The sequence below is a fragment of the Oryctolagus cuniculus genome, chromosome 5 (assembly GCF_964237555.1).
Source record: "Oryctolagus cuniculus chromosome 5, mOryCun1.1, whole genome shotgun sequence".
Lineage (NCBI taxonomy): Eukaryota > Metazoa > Chordata > Mammalia > Lagomorpha > Leporidae > Oryctolagus > Oryctolagus cuniculus.
Window position 1 is genome coordinate 118,412,144 of NC_091436.1, and position 22,306 is coordinate 118,434,449.

The 22,306-nt window shown below is 38.1% G+C and overlaps 1 protein-coding gene across 6 annotated transcripts in view; it reads left to right on the plus strand.

Moving 5' to 3' along the window:
* PKHD1 (PKHD1 ciliary IPT domain containing fibrocystin/polyductin) overlaps positions 1-22,306 on the plus strand; it is a 579,994-nt gene that overhangs the window by 522,119 nt on the left and 35,569 nt on the right. For all 6 annotated transcript variants that reach the window (XM_070074011.1, XM_051855614.2, XM_051855618.2 and 3 more), the window contains 2 exons: positions 9,256-10,276; positions 20,390-20,525. In XM_070074011.1, the coding sequence (XP_069930112.1) occupies positions 9,256-10,276; positions 20,390-20,525 (1,157 nt within the window). The remainder of the gene's footprint in view (positions 1-9,255; positions 10,277-20,389; positions 20,526-22,306) is intronic.

Sequence of the window (22,306 nt, forward strand, 5' to 3'; positions counted from 1 at the left end):
CAGACCACAAAAATTGTGACTGGCAGATAAAGCCATTTAGAGAAGTGGGAAAAGAAAAGACAAAAACAAGTGAGAAAGATAATCATTACACAAAGCTAAACCCTCCCCAAATAAGAGAAGTAGGAGGGAAAGAGTGGAGAGGACGCGAAGCCTGAATGCTGTTCAGGAGTAGCACTAGGCTGGACGGTCCCAGTGTGCTCCCACTGGCTATGGCCAGGAGGGTGGAACTGTGAGGTCTGTCTGCCAGTGGGCACAACCTCCCTTAAGTAGTCATGTGTGCTCTCTGACACGGTTCAGAACTACACCCATTTGCAGTCCTCAGCGGACTGCTCCTTTGTGTTTTGTTTTTGCCACATGCCAAAATTAAACACCAGAATTGATTAACTCCAGAGATGACACAGGGAGATGAATGGTAAGGTAATGATGAACCAGCCCATCTCTTGGAAATAAATAAAAAAATTAAATAATATTTCTTCTTTATAATGGTAGGATTCCAAATTTGACCACCAAGATGAATAATGCTTATTGATCATCTTCAGCCTATGCCTTTGTTAAATGAGTGGCTAGACCTTTATACTCCTGGAGAGTAGGATAAAATATTTAAAGGCCAAATGATAATACAAAATAACAAATGGGCTTTTGCCAAACTGGTGATTTGACAAATAACCAAAAACCTTCTCATGTGTGCCTGTCAATAGATTGTGATGAGAGAGTTTTCTCCTGATTGTTACACTCTCTCGTAGTATTTATCATTACATGATACATACACATATAATTCAAAAGGGAAGTTATCTACATTTAAATGTTTCAATTTCAACTTTCCAGAAGCACAAATAGAAGTGTAGAAGTATACTTTTTTCTTCCTAATTATTACTACTAAGTTATGACTTAATTTTTTCTGCCTATGGACTAGGGATAATTAAACTTGTTATTAGAACATTTTAGGGAAAGAAGTTTACAGAAGGAGAGAGGGGAGGTAGGAAGAAGGGAGGGAGGAAGAAAAGATGGAAGGAGGAAGAAAGAGAAGGAGGGATAAATAAGGAGAGAGGGAAACAGTCATTATTTCCACACTACTAAAGAAGAGTATGAGGATGCAATATTTTTGCTTGATGTCTTTGTTTGCCTCTGCCACTATTCAGAAGTCCACCACTCACTATATACTATTTCCAGAATGCATGTCTTAATGTATTTATGAGTTTATCCAGCCTTTTACTGCCTTCCTCCCAAATTTACTCCTGGGTCTGTTTGGAATTCTGAAATTGGAATGAACAAAATCTTCTTATCTTCAAAGAACACTCTTTTTGCACTTTTGCTTCACCTGGAACCTAGCCATCCTCTAAAGATGACATTCCGTTTAAAACCTCTTTAAGTCACACCCTCAAACTGTGAGGTATTTTCCATGTTCCTGTGCTGTTCTCATGCTCTTTATGATATGTACTATACATTAAGTAAAATCCCTGCTCCCCAGAGGCTGACATCAGCTGGTTTTCTATGTGCTTTCCCTACTTCACGGGTCTTAGATTGCCATGATGGGCATTGCTCTCCACTCATTGAAGCCATAGTAAGTGACTTCTTCAACTTTGTTGTGATTAACGATGGAGAACCCATCTAAAACCTCACCTGCTGTAGAGGTAAACAGAGTATCAAAAGGAGAACAAGCAAAGAGTATTTATTATAAGCTTACTACCATTAGGAAGGTAGCCACTATCACTTTCATATGGTAAAACACAAAATATGAGCAAACTGATTGGAGGCTGTTGGAATGGAGAAGCTGTAGGCAGGCTAACTAGAAGTGGGGCATCTTATATGATTGTTTAGGAATACCTATATTTTCTCTGATTGGTTTTGAGTTGAAAACTGTGGCAGGCCGGCGCCGTGTCTCAATAGGCTAATCCTCTGCCTTGCGGCGCTGGCACACCGGGTTCTAGTCCCAGTCGGGGCGCCGGATTCTGTCCTGGTTGCCCCTCTTCCAGGCCAGCTCTCTGCTGTGGCCCGGAATGGGGAAAATTTTGGAAGCTGTCAGCTATTAATCAAAGTTCAGGCTATTGGCGCTTCATTATTTCAGAGGTTATTGTGTGATCTTCTGGACTAGTTGCTGCAGATAATGGTTTGGCTTCCTGAACTGGCCACTCTAGACTGGATCCTAGTTCTGTTTTTCTATATGGCGTGACCATTGTCTGTCTGTATTTTCACTCTCTCATTGTTCAATTGATCTTCAAGTCCTCTCTAGAAGAATATTTGACACAAGAACAGACTTCAACAAATTTTAATTATTATTGTTATCAGGTATGCTTTTTTCCCTTTTTATCTTACCACTTACATAATCATGCCATCAACATTGTCATCACCACCAACCTTCAAAATCTTGAACTCAGCCATCCTACTTTCAGACCATAACTTGTCAATTTTCATCTCACTTGTTCAAGAGCCTTTCCTTATGACATTAAACCCACTGTCATTTGTATTTTTCTTTTTAAATTTTATTTTATTTTTTTATTTTTTGACAGTCAGAGTGGACAGTGAGAGAGAGAGACAGAGAGAAAGGTCTTCCTTTGCCGTTGGTTCACCCTCCAATGGCCGCCGCGGCCGGCACGCTGCGGCCGGCGCACCACGCTGACCCGATGGCAGGAGCCAGGAGCCAGGTGCTTTTCCTGGTCTCCCATGGGGTGCAGGGCCCAAGCACCTGGGCCATCCTCCACTGCACTCCCTGGCCACAGCAGAGAGCTGGCCTGGAAGAGGGGCAACTGGGACAGAATCCGGCGCCCCAACCGGGACTAGAACCCGTTGTGCCGGTGCCGCTAGGCGGAGGATTAGCCTAGTGAGCCGCGGCGCCGGCCTGTATTTTTCTAATATACATCAGTTACCTCCTCCATTTCCTTCTTTATGCAACTTAAGTGGAACTGCGCTTCTTTATAGTTATTTGAAAATACTTATAATACCTATGATGCTTTGTCCATTCTTCCCAATAGCCAGACATGAGCCCAACCACAAACAAACTCAGATGTCATCTTTGTCCATGGCATTTGCTCAGTGATTCACACCACACAGGGTCACTTACTGTGAAGATGGTGAAATGTATGTTTCAGGGCCTTCACTTCTATGAACCATTTCCAAGTCTCCCAGAGAAGTCCTAGCAAGGTATTTACATGAACCTATGTTTTTGTAAAATTCTCCAAAGCAACATATTTTGGCTGAGATTAAATAACTCTCCCTTCCCACTCTAAATTCTCTTTTTTGCAAAGTTCTGCGGGGTTTGCTAGCTATGGACTAGTCACAGCATCTTAGGGATCAGCCAAGGGGAAGGTAGCCATACAATGAATCTGAGTTTAGGACGACACCATATTTGTGGCTCACAATCACTTCTATGTAAAATGATCACCAGGCATCTGGGTTGATTCACCCAGTGCTGTGTAACAAAGAAGACAGACACTAAGTCACACTTTCTAAGGTGTGAAGAAAATCTGAGAAGTAGAGGAGAATTAGCATTTGATGTGACAGTACCACAATAGCTAGCCTGAGAAAATTTATTCTAATATTATAGTTCATACATGAGGAAAACTTTCTAATAAGTTTTCCATATTTACAACAACTCTAAACATTAATACATCCCAGTGAATTATGAAGCTGAAAGAAACTATTGATGGAAAATAAAGATCAGTCATCAGGCTACAGGAAAGCTTGAACTATAGTTTTATCTCCAATTTGGAAAATATTACAACACTATTGTCAAGATAAGAAGCTACATAAAAGTGAGCAATAAAAAATAGGAAATAAGTAACACAGAAATGTATTGTGTAAAATTGATAAAAATGTTGCATTTCTTTGGATTTTATCATGTTTATGCTGCTTATGAGGAGGCTTTATAAACTTCTGATTTTTTTCTCATTTTAAATAACATCCACTTTCACATCTGATTTTGACTTATATATTTGTGCCTGCTTTTACAGAATGGTTCTCTCTCCTTGTATAAACAATACAGAAATACTGAGTTTACCTCTATTCTGCAATGACAGTTTTACATAATTTTCTTTTCTTAAAAAAATATTTATTTATTTATTTAAAAGTCACAGTTACAGAGAGAGAGAGGGAAAGATAGAGGAAGAGAGAAGAGACAGAGATCTTCCAACCACTGGTTCACTCGCCAAATGGCAGCAATGGTTGGGGTTGGGCCAGTCTGAAGCCAGGAGCCAGGAGTTTCTTCTGAGTCTCCCATGTGGTTGCAGGGTCCCAAGCACTTAGGTCATCCTCTGTTGCTTTCCCAGGCAACCAGCAGGGAGCTGGGTAGGAAGCACCACGGTGCATGCCCCCAAGTTTTCTCAGTTCACAAACATTCAATGCACCCTTGCTCCTCTGATTTCAACTCTCAACACCCTCCCTCACTTGCAGTTCAGTTGATGACCTTGCTTGGTTCACACTCCCATTCCCTCTAAGCAGGTGAGTGTGCCTTCAACCTCCCAACCACCTCCACCAGTGCAAACACTGTGCCCTCTTTCCTACTGCATGGAAAAGAGACAAAGTCTTCCAGCCTATCCCATCCCACCTACTTTAAAAGGACTCTGGATTCTGTTCTTAGCCTCTCCAGGAGCTTGCTGTCTGTCATCCACCCCTTCCAACATAAGTCTCTCCCTTTTGATGACATCTCTCCTGCAGAATTTCTGTTTGTGTTTAAGCACAACAATTTTCCCCCTTGCGCCCACCCACCCTGGTATATTTTAAGGAGCTCTGAATCATCATACCTAAGCCTTAGCTGCTACTCAAAATTTGATTTTGATTGTTAGATTATTTACTTCAATAAAATTAAAGATTTATTATTTTTAAAGACCTACTTTTCAGCTCAGGTAGGATATTTCCTTTGAATATAATCCTGATTGTCAAGACTTCAAGGTTGAAATACCTATTAGAAATAGAGTTATAAAGCCAAAAATAACTACATAATTATTTGGTGGGATTATTTTATTGTATTCTGTCTGTTTCAACTTCCTTTCTAAAAAGGAGGATTTGAGGGGTTTGCATAATAATATATCTACTGCATAATTTTTCCCCAGTAGATAAATTCTACTTGTATGCAGTCTTATCTCTTTTATAAATAGAGAAATCACATCCTAATTTTCATTCTCATACTGTGGTCAAAGGAACTCCAACTCTGACTCCTGAGAAACATAGGGCTAGAGAATTTTCTTTCATAAGCCTAGGTAGTTTTAAAATATAATTTTTATTTATTACATATTTTGACAATATTATTCCTAGGATATCAAAAGTTGTAAAGAATGTATGATTCATCCTTTTTTAGTAGGCTGTTCATACACAGCAGTTTAAAGTATAAAAATAAAAAATTATGAATAGGTACAATTAATGTATCGGCACTGAGCTAGATCATTGGAAATCAAGAAGCTGATTGGCAAAGTTTAAATATGTGAATTGTTAATTGAGAAGCATGTGTGTCTGGACTTTAGTCCCTAATCCCAGCACAGTCCTTAATAATAATAAGCCAGGTAGCTCCTTATTATTGAAGAGAGAGATGAAATAGTACCATATTTTTGTTGTTAGCAAGTTAAGCAAACACACATAATCCAAGTAGATGTTTATGCGATTTCTTACTTCAGTTCTAACTCACACAAAATCCCCAGGGGTCATGTAGATTTGTGTTTTTTCCTACCCTATCCCCTAGTTCTGAGCTTGGTGTTGAGTCTGAGGTAGGCTATCTAGGGTGCACATGTACTTTGCAACGTGCACCATCAGCAGAGATGGTGACTTCTTGCTCCCACATCCAGGCCCGTTGGGACTCTTCAAATCCGAACCCTTTATCCTCCTTTCTCTTATTCTCCCTCTTAAGATCCTGCCTTTTCTGTGCCCGCTTTCCAACACAGATGATCAGTCATATTCTTATCCATCCAGTGTCACTGCCGAATAGGGGTATAGGGAGAGTTGGCTCCTGAGGGCAGAGATGGAGTGAGGGACCAGTCTTTATAGTGTGCTGGCTTCTGGGTAGAACATGCAAAAATAAGTAAATAAATAAAAATACCTCTGACACTGGACCTCTTTAAAGATATACCTTCTACTAAGAAAGTTTCTGGGAATTGCTCAAACCACATTATTAATAGCCCACTTTTGTTATTTTGGCCTTGGAAGTCATCTCTCACTAGGAATGAAAGTACAGTTAAAAAATCATATTCCAGCCTGTATATTTATTGAAGGAGTGAGTTAATTGTTCACAAAAACATATCACATCAGAAATTTTGTAGGCAATTAAATTATATGCTTTAAGAGAAGAAGAAAATTCATGTCAACATAGTAAGGCATGATTTCAGTCTTATGTGTTCATATGAAATAGATTTCTAAAAGTGTTGAGCTATCATATACCCATACTAGGCATCATTTGAGGGTCACAATCAATTTTTGTTATATACACAATCATTATTGTTATGACTTGGCTTAAAATTATATTTGAGCTACAGATAATAATCTTACAACTAGACAACTGGCAATTGTGTAAGATGATCTGAAGAATGGGAATTTTGAAAAGATCATTACATATCAATCAATCCTTACATGTTGAGGAATATCCTCAGTTTCAGGTTGGATTTGAACCTTGTGGTAATATAAACATGAGATGTGTAGTCTTCAGAAGTAGCCCCTTAAGGGCACTGATGCCTACTAAGCTGTAATTTATTAAATAACACATAGTTAGTAGCACAGAATGGTTGGGAATCATGTCAACTGAGAGAATGATAATTTTTGTTGAGAGATAGTTCTAAGAATTTAGCAATCTATAGAGGTCACTTTAAGAGACATTTTATGTCCCAGATGAGAAGCTGGAAAAACAAAGGCAGAGAGCTTTGTGAATTATTAATCAATGACATCGACATGGTTGGAAATAATGGAATAAAGGAAGGATAGTAAGCCATTGAGTTTATACCAGGGGAATCAGAGTGTTTGAAAGATTTTCCAAGAGGATATTTCACCTTACTATATCCTATTTGGGAAGAATATAACTGTAGTAGAGATTCATGCATTAGGATCTTAAAGCACACATTCCATGGCCATTAAAATTAGGCAATTAATTTCTGCCATGCTTTTGAAAACAACTTTTGATTTAATGTCAGGGTTTTAATGTTGTGTGATGATAGGGAGCAAAGTGCTTTGTTAAAGTGAATATTGTGGGCGCAGCACTGTGGCGTAGCAGGTAAAGCTGCCACCTGCAGTACCAGCATCCCATATGGACACTGGTTCAAGTCCCGGATGCTCCACTTCCTATCCAGCTCTCTGCTATGGCCTGGGAAAGCAGTAGAAGGTGCCCCAGGTGCTTGGGCCCCTGCACCAGCATGGGAAACCCAGAAGAAGCTCCTGGCTCCTGGCTTTGGATTGGCCCACTTCCAGCCATTGTGGCCATCTGGGGAATGAACCAGAGGATGGAAGACCTCTCTCTCTCTCTCTCTCTCTCTCTCTCTGCCTCTGCCACTCTGTAACTCTGCCTTTCGAACACATAAAAAAATCTTTTTAAAAAGTGAATATTGCTTTATATTTGATAAGTCAATTTTCATTTAAATTTGTAATCAAGCATGCAAATTAATCCAATTTCATTCTTAAAGATTTATTTATTTTAAAGAGTTACACTAAGAGAGGGAAAGACAGAGAGAGAGAGATCTTCCATGTGCTGATTCATTTCCCATATGGCTGCAACAGCCAGCAGTGGGCCAGGCTGAAGCCTGGAGCCTAGGAGCTTCACACACATCTCCCAAATGGAGGGCAGGTGCCCAAGTACTTGGGCCATCTTCTGCAGATTTTCCCAGGCTGTTAGCAGGGAGCTGGATTAAGTGGAGCAGCCTGGACATGAACCAGTGCCCATATGGGTTGCCGACATTGCAAACGGCAGCTTTGCCTGCTTTGCCTCAATGCTGGCTCCCAATTTCTTTTAGAGACATAGAGCAATTCAAACTTTCTGGATTGATTTGGTTAGTTTCTAAGGAATGTATTTCATCTTCATTGTTGAATGTATTATCACAAAGTTTGTTTATAATTGTTTCCTATCCTTTGTCTGTAGGATCTGTAATGCTAATATTTATTTCATCTTTGAAACTGGCAATTTATATTCTCCCTTTAATTTTGAGAGATTAACTAATTTTGTCGATATTTTCCAAGAGCCATCTTGCTCACATTTTCTGTTGTTTGGTTTCATTGTTGTTCTTTTCTACTTCATTGATTTTTACTGTCATGTTTATTACTTTTCTCTACTTCTTCTCTTTTGCTTACTGGGTTTTGTTGGGCTCTTTTTCTAAATTCTCTCTCTCTCTCTCTCTCTCTCTTTTTTTTTTTTTTTTTTTTGACAGGCAGAATTAGACAGTGAGAGAGAGACAGAGGGAAAGGTTTTCCTTTTTCTGTTGGTTCACCCCCCCAAGTGGCTGCTATGGCCAGTGTGTTGCGGCCAGCCCGCTGCGCCATTCCAAAGCCAGGAGCCAGGTGCTACCTCCTGGTCTCCCATGCGGGTGCAGGGCCCAAGGACCTGGGCTATCCTCCACTGCACTCCCGGGCCACAGCAGAGAGCTGGACTGGAAGAGGAGCAACCGGGATAGAATCTGGCACCCCAACCGGAATTAGAACCTGGGGTGCCGGCAACGCAGGCAGAGGATTAGCCTAGTGAGCCACGGCGCCAGCCCTAAATTCTCTTTTTAAAAATGATCTGTAGGTCATTAATTTCTTTTCCAGCTCCAACAAGATATAATTGACAAATAAAAATTGTGTGTGTATTATATACACATGTACACATATAGAATGTATAATGTGATGTTTGATATACAGACACTGGGAAATGATTACTATGGTTTCAATATAATTTTCTTCCCAAAACTCAAGCAGAGGTTCAAAGTCCAAAGTCTTATGCTAATAGTATTAAGTGGGTAAAAACTTAATCCAGCAATGATGTTTCAAAGTGGGGCCATTACAAAACCATTAAATTAGATTAGGTCATTAGAGTGGAGCCTCCATGAATGAATTATAGTGACTTTATAGAGAATAGTAGGGAAATCATATAGGACAGATAGAAGTACACATGTAGGTCAGCCATGATGTGATGCAGCCCAGGCACGTCCTTGTAACTGTCATCTGAAATATATAGTAAAGAAATATCACAGTGTATTCCATAAATATGTACATTTTATGTCTATTAAGTTTTTTAATTTAAGAAATTTTTGAAAAGTAAAATCATTTTTGAGAGATTGTGGATGTTTTATCACTTATTTATTTTCCTTTATGTTATAGGTACATTTAGAGAAAAGAAGAAATGCACATACCAACCACTGATGCAAGGTTTCATCTGCAAACAGACAGACCAAGTGGTCCTAATTCTTGATAATGCTGATGTAACTTGGGCAATCCAGAAATTATATCCAGTCGTATCTGTGACTAATGGTTTTGTTGACACCTTTAGTCATATAAATGCCAACCCTCCTTGCTCTACTTTTAGGTCTGTATCAACTTTCTATTCCATCTTGCCCACTGGGAAAATCACCAAGGTCTGTTTTATGGATCAGACTCCTGAAGTTTTGCAATTTTTTTTGTTGGGGAACAAAAGTACCTCCAAGCTTCTTCTGGCCGTATTCTACTATGAGCTTCAGAGCCCACATGTTTTCTTACGGGAAACTTTTATTCCACCAACTTTGGGTAAATCAGCTTCCTCACTGCTGGAAGAGAGTATAGGTACCAACTATTTCAACATTATGGATAACTTTTTGTATGTTGTCCTACAAGGAGAAGAGCCCATTGAGATACGTTCAGGGGTTTCCCTTCATTTGGCCTTCACCGTGACGTTTTCAGTGGTAGAAAATGGCTGGGAAATAGTGATCCTTGAAAGACTGACAGACTTCTTACACCTTCACCAAAACCAAATCAGAATTGTTCATACAATGCCTGGCAATGAAGGGACTTTAAAAGCCATTGCTGACAGTAGAGCAAAAAGAAAGCGCAATTGCCCAACGGTGGCTTGTGCCAGTTACTATAGTAGAGTTGGTCAACGTAAACCTCTCATGATGGAAATGAGCTCATCACATAAGGTCTCACCACCAACAACTATGGAAACTGTCTCAACAGTGATTGTTATTGAAATTGGTGATCTTCCATCAGTAAAGAACACTGGACTGATTCCATCCTTGTCAAGTAACAAACTGCAGAATTTGGCTCACCAACTCATCACTGCTCAACAGACTGGTGTATTAAAGAAAGTTCTGAATATAACTACTGGGGCCTTACTGGTGACTCAGCCAAAGGGAATCATTGGCTCTGGGTAAGTAGCAATTAGAGTAGCATCAGAATTAGGGCTGATTTCGTGAGTCCATATTGACATATGTTGTAAATATGGACCTACTTACACTGAATCACATATGTATCTTTTCTTTTCGAGATAAATTTGGAGACATTAGAGATATATTATTAACTTTTATATTTATTAAACTGACACTGTTCATGAGAACTTTATTTCCAGATGCTACTGTTCTTTCATCTTAGTTGTAGTAATGCTAATAAATAAGGAATTAATATTTAATGGGCAGTAATTACTTCTATATAACTATCTCCAAAGGATACAGGACTCATTAGAACTGAAATAAAAGGCAAAATTTATAAGATATGTTTTTACACTTGAAGGCATACTCAACTAATATATTGATTGCCTATCTATACACAGAGTGACATCAAAATGAAAGCTTAGTTAGGTTTTTATATTATGTTTTCCCTGTCTTTGCAATGGAGATAGGTATTCCTTTTTTTTTTTTAACTCTGTATTAATATGTATGGAAGATGAAAAGAAAACTCAAGTAATTTTTCTCTTGATCTAGTTAATTTTAAGGACTTTGAGAACTGTTAACTTAGGATTTTAGAAAGTACTTATAGTTCATGATTTTTCATATTCTTTTTTTTACACATATGGTAGGATTTCTTATTTTAAGCTATAAAAATAACTGATAATTTTAAACTAAATCAAGGTCATTTGCTTAATATTAGGTATTGATTATGGCTAATAAATCATTGATTTCCCCTTCTCACATCCCAAGTTTCAACCCTATTTACATACATGTATTTTCTTTTTTTAACTTTTATTTAATAAATATAAATGTCCAAAGTACAGCTTATAGATTACAGTGGCTTCCCCCCCCCATAAATTCCCTCCCACCTGCAACCCTCTCATCTCCTGCTCCCTCCCCCATTCCATTCACATCAAGATTCATTTTCAATTAACTTTATATACAGAAGATAAATTTAGTATATATTAAGTAAAGATTTCAACAGTTTGTACCCACATAGAAACACAAAGTGTAAAGTACTGTTTGAGTACTAGTTATAGCATTAATTTACATTGTACAACACATTAAGGACAGAGATCTTACATGGGGAGTAAGTGCACAGTGACTCTTGTTGTTGACTTAACAATTGACACTCTTGTTTATGGTGTCAGTAATCTCCCTAGGCTCTTGTCATGAGCTGCCAAGGCTATGGAAGCCTTTTGAGTTCGCCAACTTTGATCTTATTTAGACAAGGTCATAGCCAAAGTAGAAGTTCTCTCCTCCCTTCAGAGAAAGGTACCTCCTTCTTTGATGGCCCTGTTCTTTCCACTGAGATCTCACTCGCAGAGATTTATTTTTTTATTTTTATTTTTATTTTTTTTTATTTATTTTTTTTTTTTGCAAGAGTGTCTTGGCTTTCCATGCCTAAAATACTCTCATGGGCTCTTCAGCCATATTCAAATGCCTTAAGGACTGATTCTGAGGCCAGAGTGCTGTTTAGGACATCTGCCATTCTATGAGTCTGCTGTGTATCTCACTTCCCATGTTGGATCATTCTCTCCTTTTTAATTCTATCATTTAGTATTAGCAGACACTAGTCTTGTTTGTGTGATCCCTTTGACTCTTAATCCTATCATTATGATCAATTGTGAACTGAAACAGATCAATTTGACTAGAGAGATGGCATTGATTTTTCAAATTCTATTAAATATTAGATTTTTTTGCCAACAACCAAGCCTTCACCATGTTAATGATATTGTTATGATATACACAGTGGTATGAGAATTCAGAATCTGAAAAAAAAAAACAAAGCTAATATATCTCAGCTTATATGTGATTTATTTTTCTTCCCTTTAGTCCAATTTCATTTAGATCCCTCTTAGGTCTTACAAGTATATTGCATGTATGGATACTATTGCTTAATTTTATTTACATTTTACAGTACTAAGTTTTCCTAATCAGCCATCTTCCAAAGATTATTGATATCATATACTATAATAAAGCACTCAGTGAATAGCCAGGCTTTGAATTGAAGGAGAGAAACATCAGCAAGTTGAAGCAATTGAGGTACATAAGAGGGGAACTTGTGGAGGGTGGATCTGGCAGAAGTTAAGTCTACGCACCCATGCATGTGAGCCATAGCATCTTATCATGAAGAAATGAGACAACTTCAGGAAAGAGACCACCATTATATTTTACCCACCATCCGCCATAGCTGTCAAGTTTTCACTTTTAAGTCAGTTTAATGAATTCCTGATTTGATAGGAAACTGCTGAACGTGTATATTACAGCATTGATTTCCTTTTGGAATATGTTATATCCTCCATTTCTCTCTATTTCTCTACCATTTTAAGAGAGATTTTTCTCCACAGATGACAACTGTAAATCGGAAATATTGCTTTCTAAGGATATCTGGGATAGTATTCAGCTCAACAACTTGTTGCCATTTTAGATACAGTTCCAGGAGAGTAATACCTACTTTTAAGAAACTAGTTGATAGGGCCGGTGCCGTGGCTCAATAGGCTAATCCTCAGCCTGCGGTGCCGGCACACCGGGTTCGGGTCCCGGTTGCCCCTCTTCCAGGACAGCTCTCTGCTATGGCCCGGGAGTGCAGTGGAGGATGGCCCAAGTACTTGGGCCCTGCACCCCATGGGAGACCAGGATAAGTACCTGGCTCCTGGCTTTGGATCAGTGCGCACGCCGGCCACGGTGGCCATTGGAGGGTGAACCAACGGCAAAAAGGAAGACCTTTCTTTCTGTCTCTCTCTCTCTCACTGTCCACTCTGCCTGTCAAAAAAAAAAAAAAAAAAAAAAAAACCAAAAAAAAAAAAAAAACTACTAACTTCTTCTTTATGGAGAGAAATAGAGTTTCTATCTATTTTAAGTAAATAAGTACCTAGTGAATTGTCCTCTTATGGTCTTTATCCTGTGCTGGAGGTGTCTGGATATATGATGCCTCTGTTTGGATAAAACATTTCAAAAAACTGTTTCCCAACTTTGAAAATTTTGATGACCTATATTGTCATTTGTTGTTGCAACACCTTTTTTTATTTTTCCAGATTTATGCCATTTTCAAGTTAGGCAGCTTCAGTGGAATTTGTAGAGAATGAGAACAGATAAACACATATCCGAGTTGCCCTTCAAAACTGGGTTTTCCCCACCAGGCTACTACTTCTGTACACTCTCTTCTATTTGTTATCCAGGAATGATGTATTGCTTGCCTTCCTTTTCCCTTTTCCTCTCCTTTTGCTCTCTTGAATGTCTTTCCCTCCTTTATCTTCTTATTTTTCTCACCTCATTAAGTTCCACACTAGAAAAAAATCTAAATAATATTCTTTACTATATAGTAAATGCCAAAATGTATGTGATCGACAAAATTTCTAAACTGCCACCCAGGGTTGTGCCCTTCTCATCCCCAGAACCTCTAAATATGAAGAAATAGCACTCTTAAGATACTATGTAATATTTTACAGTTGATCTTAAGTTAGGGAGAATATTTTGAATTGTCAAAGTGGGCTCAATCAGACATATTAGCTTTTAAAAGAGAAGAGTTTTCTGTGGGGGCAGAAGAAAGAAATAGAAGAAGGCAGCAAGATTCAAAATATGAGAAGGGTTTTATGTGTCACAGCTGTTAAGATGGAAGAGGGTACATCGTAAGGAATGCAGGTAAACTGTATGCATAGAGAATGAATACTGGCGGCCAGCCAGCCAGCAAGGAAACAGGGGCCTCAGTCCTACACCAAGAGGAAATGTGTCAACAACCTGAATGACCTTGGAAGTGGATTCTTTTTGATAACTTCTATACAAGCAGGGAAACTATCCAAGCCTATCTGGACTCCTGACTCACTCTTGATGTATAATATGACACTATGGGACTGTCTTTCTGTGTGTGTAGGTGTACATGAGTGTATGTGTGTTCTGTTGCATTAATGGCTTTGTAGATCCCCGTGTTCTGCAAGAAGACCATCCCATACAGGTAACTTGGGATATAGAAAGCCAGGAGATCCATCAGGTTATTCAAATCTATTGGCACCAAGTTGCATTTACTGTCTCCTCTTCTCCATCAACCTGTGTTTCCTAGATGCCTGCTTTCTAGGGATAGAATCATCTAGGGACAGAATCTTTTATTCAACATCAGGGAATGTTCGCTTCAGGATGGGTAAAATGTTCATCCTAGAAGAGATTCCAGTATTGCCAGCTTTTCTTTCCTTCCTCATGGCAAAACCAAAACTCTATAATCAAAGAATATCTGTATGTCACTTTTTCTTTTACTAATTTGTTAAGTTGTCGAGATAGCAAAATTCTCATAATATTTCATGTATGTGTCTCTGAGGGAGAATGAAATGTTCTGAATAAACAAGCTCTCTCTACAATTAAAAATTGTTCTATAATCACTAGCATTTTCAAAAGTCTTCAACTCTCAAAAAACACAAAGATTATATAGTAGTTAGCCTTATTAAATAGGAAATATGTGGACCATTCAAATTTTTATTGATGATTCATAATCATTTAAACTATCATTTATTTCACAGCCCTGTTTCTGCAGTTATGCCCTTGGGGACTATTGTTCTTACACTAAATGGTCCTAGACCACTAAATCTTTAATTCTTGCTCTGTGCCTTATTTTTTTCCTGCTATTTTCCTTATGAGCAAGATTTTAATTGTAATCTATTGCTTTTGTTGACATATCTGCATCCATGCACACGTATTCTAATTCTAAAATTGAACCACAGTATTTGAAAATCAAATAATTTAAGATTTATGTGTACATAAGGTGAAGTCCTAGGTAAATATAATAGAATCATGACAGCTTACATTTCAATGCTTTTATTCCTCCAATATTAAGCAGTTATTATGTCCAAAATATTATATGACCCCAATAAAATCCTAGAGATTTAAAAATTTATTTCTAAGGAAGACAACATTTACTCAACTGCTTAATGAGAATATTTTATATTAAATCATATTCCACGTCTGTTATTGGACCTGCTTAATCATTAATCTAGTTTCTCCTAAAATTGAGTATATTTTAGTTTTGTAATATTAGGTGGTAAAACTCTCAACTTGCTGTATTTTCCACAGAATCTAAGCTCATAATCCTTTATAATAAATTATCATTCAATACTTATCACAAATAATAAAATGTAGTCTGTTTCATTTCTCTACTATTTTTAACCCATATCTATATTTAATCCCTTCCATTAGAAAGATTTCCAAAATCAAAGACTACCAAACACTGATAGATGCAAATGTAATGGTTTTAAAGCAAGGAGTCTAAAACAAGTACATTCAACTCAAAGTCAAGAAATAGGAAAACTAACCTGGTCTTTTTCTTATGAAAAAGACTTTCAGTTGTTTCTGTTTCCTGGCTAGACTCTATATGTATGACTGTGCAGTTGCTCAGTACAAAGAGAGATTTTTTAATATATTATATAGGATCTTTATCAAAAACTCTGCATTTCTATTCTCCTAGATGAAATGTTCATGCCATATTTATTGTAAAATGTTTAAAATGATTGACCAATTAAAATACTTAAGTTTGGATCTCTCTAAATTTTTGCTTGTAATTAACACTATTTGAAGATGTACCATTTATTCTGTGTCTTTATATTCTCTTGGTACTGCAATCTACATTTAGGGTCACTCAAGTCACAAATTAAAATAACATATTCTAAGGAGTCACAAAAGTTTCATCTTAAGTATTACAGGAGTGAATTAAGCACATTGCTTGAGGAGTGCAGCGGAACATGAAGTTGGCCAAACAAAAGTGGGTGATTGTCTTCCAAAGGCATTTAGTGACCTAAGGGCAGAGGGATTGCATGACTTGGAAAAATGTTACTACAGAAACACATACTGAGTGCTTAGTGTGCCAGATGTGGGATCACTAGACCACATTGCCACAAGAAAACTGACACATCAGAAGATAGTTCTTTTGTTCTAGGAGTACACAGCCACTAAGGGAATCTGACTAGGTTAAAACAAGAGCATAAGGAAACTAAATGAAGTAGAGTGGTATACATTAACTCAGAAGAGTAGCCAGGAAAGTAATTTTGTCTAACAAGTTATATGGCAGGGTATTCCTGAGGAGCAGAGGTTATGAGATTTTATTTATCTTTGCATATCCTGTAGAAGTTTGTATATAGCAAGAGAGTTAATATATGCTTATTAAATGGAATTGACTAGGAAAAGTAGTTTTCTCCCAGGGTACAGAATCATCCAAACTTTGTTTATGGAGTTGGGGAGACAGAGAGAAGGGGGGAGGGAGGGAAGGAGTTAGAGAGAGAGAGAGAGAGAGAGAGAGAGAGAGAATGAATCTCCCATCCGCTGATTCACTCCTGCAAATGCCTGCAACAGTAGGGCTGGGCCAGGCCAAAGCTCAAACCTGGAAACCATTAACTTAATCTAGGCCTCCCATATGGATAGCAGAGACACACTTACTTGAGCCATTCTTTGCTGCCTCCCAGGGTGTCCATTAGCAGGAAGTTGGAATTAGGAGCAGAGCTGGGACTGGAACTCAGGTACTCTCCTAATATATGCAGGTGTTTGAAGTGACATCTCAACTGCTAGTACAAAACTACACCGTCATCCCGACATTAGAATTCAAGTCCCCTCTTAAATATATAGACTATTCTGCCTTATCTACCCTATTAAAACAAGAGAGAGAGAAAATGCTCAAAACACCCTGAAGCATTTATTCAAAATGTAAGGCCCTTTGACCAAAACCTGGCTTAGTAGCTTTAAGGAGGAGAAAGTTGAGGAGGGAGTATCTAATCACCCACCCCCACCCCAACCCATTCATCCATTACCACAGTCGGTTTTTCCCAGGGTTAATTTTTCACCAATAGCATTTACTTGTTTATCTGTTTGCTGGATTTGTCATAAAATAGAAATAATCCTGTGTGCCACAGAGCAAACATTTCTGATCTGTGCATTAAAATGCCAGAGTTGGAGTGAACAGTGGTGAATTTGGAAATCTCTTGATTTTTTTTTTTCTTTTTTATCTTACTCTTAAGCATTAGATGAAAGAAAAGATTCTTCCACATACCTGAATGGGTATAGGGAGCTGTTAAAAAGTGGTTAAAACTGAGAGAGATGGAGGGAACTTTCCTCCCCATTTTTTAAAGTTTGGCTGTAGGTCCTTCTGCCTGCAGGCTACAGTCACATTAGCTGTTGGAAATTGGATAACGACAGCACAATGACAAATCCAGGTTGCTTGCAATAAGTTGCTAATCCCTTTGCTTTAATATTGGAGCAGCGTGTAATGATGTTTGGACATCACTCCAGTTTACTGACGACCCCACTGGGGCCAGCAATAGAACCTTACAACTGTCTAACAAGGTGTCAGGTGACTCCCGTCGTCACAGCAACGGACACTGGAATCTAATCTTCCCTCTATCCCTTCTAGCACCCAATAACGCCTAGATTATATAAGTGGCCCATCATTGCTTGGTAACTTGAATCAATTAACGTTAATTCGCACAATGCTATGATGTATTGTGATCACTTTCATTTCAGGGAAGGGGGAGAAATTGCTATAAGTCACCTAAAATGAGGTTGTCTGTGGTGCTGAGGTATTAATTGGGTGTCCATATTAAATGCAAAAGGAGCCCCATTGTGAAAGGAAAGTGGATGAGTGACTCTCTTGGCTGCTATTGACCTATCAGAAGAAGACAGTGCCCTTTTCCTTTGCTTTTATCTATTACAGTTTTCCCTATTGCGTGTCAAGTTGATGTATTATAAAAAATTCATTTGGTGACCTTTCACCCCCTTAGCAGATTAAACAATTTCACTTCGATGGCATCATTAACAGGACCCTGCATTTAATGATGATTTCTCTAAAAGGCCACGGAGATTCGATTTTAAGCTAACAGATTTATTGCACTATTATAACATATCGTAAAAAACTGTACCACCTACGGTCAGGTTTTAGGATAGAAACTGCTTAAGAGTTTATGTGGAGCTTAAAGTGGTATTACCTTGGGATATGCTGTAGCAGCAAGTCTCTGACCTCCAGTGAGATGCTGTTTACATTTAATAAGAGATGTTTGCTCACAATAAACTTTAAAGTGTGTCAGGGATGGGCCTTTCTGCGGGTGTTCAGGCAGCTGAACACCATTCCTTAGTCTCCGGACAGCAGTGTGCTGACATCAGAATCTCTGATGGGGTCTTTCAGTTTCTTTAACTCAGACTGCTTGCCTGCATCCCTCATCAGAAAGCATTTAAAGAGTAGAATAAGGCAGAAATGGGGTAAGAAAATAATGTAAAAGTTTTCCAATAACCTGGAATCTATAAAATTAATACCATGGATTTTTTTGATGTGGTTTAAATTGTTCCCTTCACAAAACGAAAGGAGCCTTAAACACTATGCCATACAAACGACAGGATGATTGGGCTAGCATTTGTTGAATTGCCAGGCATTGACTTCAGCATAGAGATCAGAGTCCTAGTTGGTTGAAGCTTCCTATCAAAACTTCGTATTTTGTGATCCATTGTATTTGCTTTCCCATTATTTTCTTTTTGGCAACTAATCTTCACCTTTACCTGACACAATAAATAAATTCTTCATCCTTTCCTGCTTGCATGGTGGAGGGAAAATTTGGTAATAAATAATTGCTTCACAAGCACTGAAAATGGGGAAGTGAGGGTGTCTTAAAATTTATTTTAAAGATGGATCAAACAACTGAGAGAAAGAAAGTGAGAGAAAGAGAGGAGAGATAGAGACAGAGAGACAGAGAGAGAGAAAGAAGAAATATATACAGAGAGAATATGGCCATCTACTGGTTCTCGCAACCACCTGGGACCAGAGCCAGGCGTTAGGACTTCAATCTGGACCTCCCAGGTCTGAATCATCAGGACTGGGACTGGGAGCCAAAGATGGGCGTTGAACCCAGGTACTCTGATATGAGATACAGGTAAACTTAACTGCTAGGCCAGTCTCCCACCACCCCCATTTTTTATTTGCTTTTTAAAATAAAAGCCTTGTTAGATCTGCAGAAGGTTATTTAATGGATAACTCACCAAGGGATGCTCTATGTTAGGGTACTATATGATTTCTAGGTATTTCTATTAAATTGCCAAATATCTGTTACATGGCTATGATGTGTAATACCCAATAAACTTAATGGAAACATAAGTGTATAGTGTTCTTTTAATAAAGCTAGCTCTATCACCAAAATGCCAAACCTCTGGGTAAAAGATTATGAAGTGTCATGAATTATCTATTTTTCTGCATTCCATTTTATCGCTAAATTACATCAGCAGTTAAATGCTGCAGTGAGTTGAGAGACAATATAGCTCATTCATTAACCACTAAAGTCCCTGTCCAGTACTTTTTGGTTGCTTAGGCAAGTTGCTTAAGCCTGTTTAGAACTCAGATTCTTAATATATAAATAAGAGTACCTACCTTATAGCATCATTTTAGCAATGCGAATGAGTTTATACATAAAACATTTTAATAGTACATGGTTTAAGTAAATATCAGTTATTCAGCAAGTATTCCATGCAATTAAAATAAAATAATTAATGGTGCAGTTATTAAAGCTACTTAGGGCAAGCACACTAGGAGAATACAATGTGAAGGGGTTGTTGTGAGGATTATATGAACTACTTTGAGGAAAACAGTAGTGTGCTGGAGTTTGCTCTTGGGCATCTCTTCCCGGGTCGATTTAGTGATGTTATCATGCTTCCTTAGAATCAGCTATTACTGGAGGATTTATACCATGGAAATTGAAACACGTTAGCCATCAGGGCATTTTGTGGAGGGAGAGTTCACTTCATAGCCTAGTAGTGAACATGTTGATGTCCTCTAAGTATTTTATTCTGATACATTCTTTCACTGAGGCTTTGGAGGGGGGGTGCAGATAGGAAGGTTTATCTTGATAAAGACATAAATTCAGAATTTATTCTTTTCCCCATTCCATCCATTTAAAAAAATCATGGCTAAATAAACTTTTCAAAAATTATAAAATTGTCCTTTGGTGTAGAGTCCTGTTCACTACATAATATAGGCAACTGTGAATCTTTTCACTGGCCATCAGGGATGAATATTATGGAAAAGAGCTACCGTAGATATATTTGGTATCCAACGGAGTCATTCTATTTGTTTTTCTATCTTCCAGAAACACAAGCAGTTTTAAAACTGGGAACTTGATATATATTCAACCCTGTGCTCTCTCAGTCCTAGTCCAGCCTTCGGATGGAGAAGTGGGAAAAGAGCTTCCTGTGCAACCACAACTCGTTTTTCTGGATGAGCAAGTAAGATTTCTTGGGGCACAAGCTTTCTGAGAAGCTGGTAGCATGTTGCATTTAGCCTATAGTTTGGTTATCGTCATCATCAACACATGTTTTCAGAGTGCCCACTGTGTGAAATCTGCACTTACAACTTTTCACTATTTTTATCCTTTTCCTTTCAATTCACAATCTGCCTACCTTCTGTTTTTCTGTGAGTGTTCAGAATTTGATCAAGGGTAAATAAAAAGTTCTGATAGTTTTCTTTTCAAAGCATTTTTGAAGTAGGTCTCGAAATGTAGTCTTCTCAAAAAAGTGCATGTGAAGAAACCTCTTCACATGCTAATAAAGGAACCTATGATGTCATATAAGAATTACAGTTTTCTGTTACTTTGAGTTATCTCTCTAATATGAAGTCAAATAAATTATGAGCAAGAGGCTTCTTGCTTAATTCCTTTTTTATAATTTTAGTAGTGACTTAATTTTTTTTCTTTTTAAATTTTAATTGTACATTTTTGTGAAGATGCAAAGTGATGCTTCAATATGTATATACAGTATATAATGATGAATTTAGGGTAGTCAGTATTAAAAATTGATGAATGTGTAATAATATTTATATTTCTGGGATACAATGTGATTTTTTAATACATCTATATGAAGTGTACTTTTTAAATCTAGGTAATTCGTATTTCCATCTTATCATTGCTTTGTATCCTTCTATCTTTTCTCTTCGGTTTAAAACATATTTAATAGGTTATTGTGAAATATAGAAACCCTACTATGCTGTTGAATACCAGAACTTATTTCTTCCATATAACTAATTTGATAACTGTTACTCAACCTCCCTCTATCTCCACTCCACCCCTTTCCTAGAGGCTAATAGTTACTATTCTGTATTCAGATCCATTTGTTTTTAGCTTCTACATATGAGAGAGAACACATGGCATTTGTTTTCCTCAGTTTGATTGATGTGTTCTGTGTTTACTTTTGGTTTCAGGCTCCATATCCTATGATTCTGTATTTCCTCCCTCCCTCCCTCCCTTCCTCCTTCCCTTCCTTCCTTCCTTCCTTCCTTCCTTCCTTCCTTCCTTTTTTCTTCCTCTCTCATTTATTTCTTATTTATCTATTAATGGTGAAAACGTGAAATATGATCTACTGATCAGCCTTCTACTATTTAAAATACATCCTTTGACATATTTGCAGGAAGAGGTCCATGGAGCTGAGGTCTATACTTGAAAACCTGTTAATTTTGATCTACTCAGTCATTCACCCAACTCTCTCCTGCTTTCTTCTCTAAACCGTTCCTTCATTATTAATCCTCAACGCAATACCCCTCTTTTATGAACTTACCTTTCCATTCTCCTCCTTCTCCGCCCTGATGCAACTTTCTTATAATAATCTCCCTTCTCTTCTTTCAATAAGCTAATGTTTATATATTCTTTTAAAAATATTTATTTATTTATTTGAAAGGCAGAGTTACAGAGAGGTAGAGGAAGAGACAGAGAGAAAGGTCTTCCTTGCTGGCCCACTCCCCAATTGTCCGCAACTGCTGGAGCTGTGCTGATCCAAAGCCCGGAGCCTCCTCCATGTCTCCCATGGGAGTACAGGGGCCCATGGACTTGGGCCATCCTCTACTGCTTTCCCAGGCCATTGCAGACAGCTGGATTGCAAGTGGAGCAGCTGGGACTAGAACTGGTGCCCACATGGGATGCGGGCACTGCAGGTGGCAGCTTTACTGGCTACACAGCGCTGGCCCTATATATTCTTAAGAATCAACTTATTTATCAATTTTCTTCCTTTGCTTATTT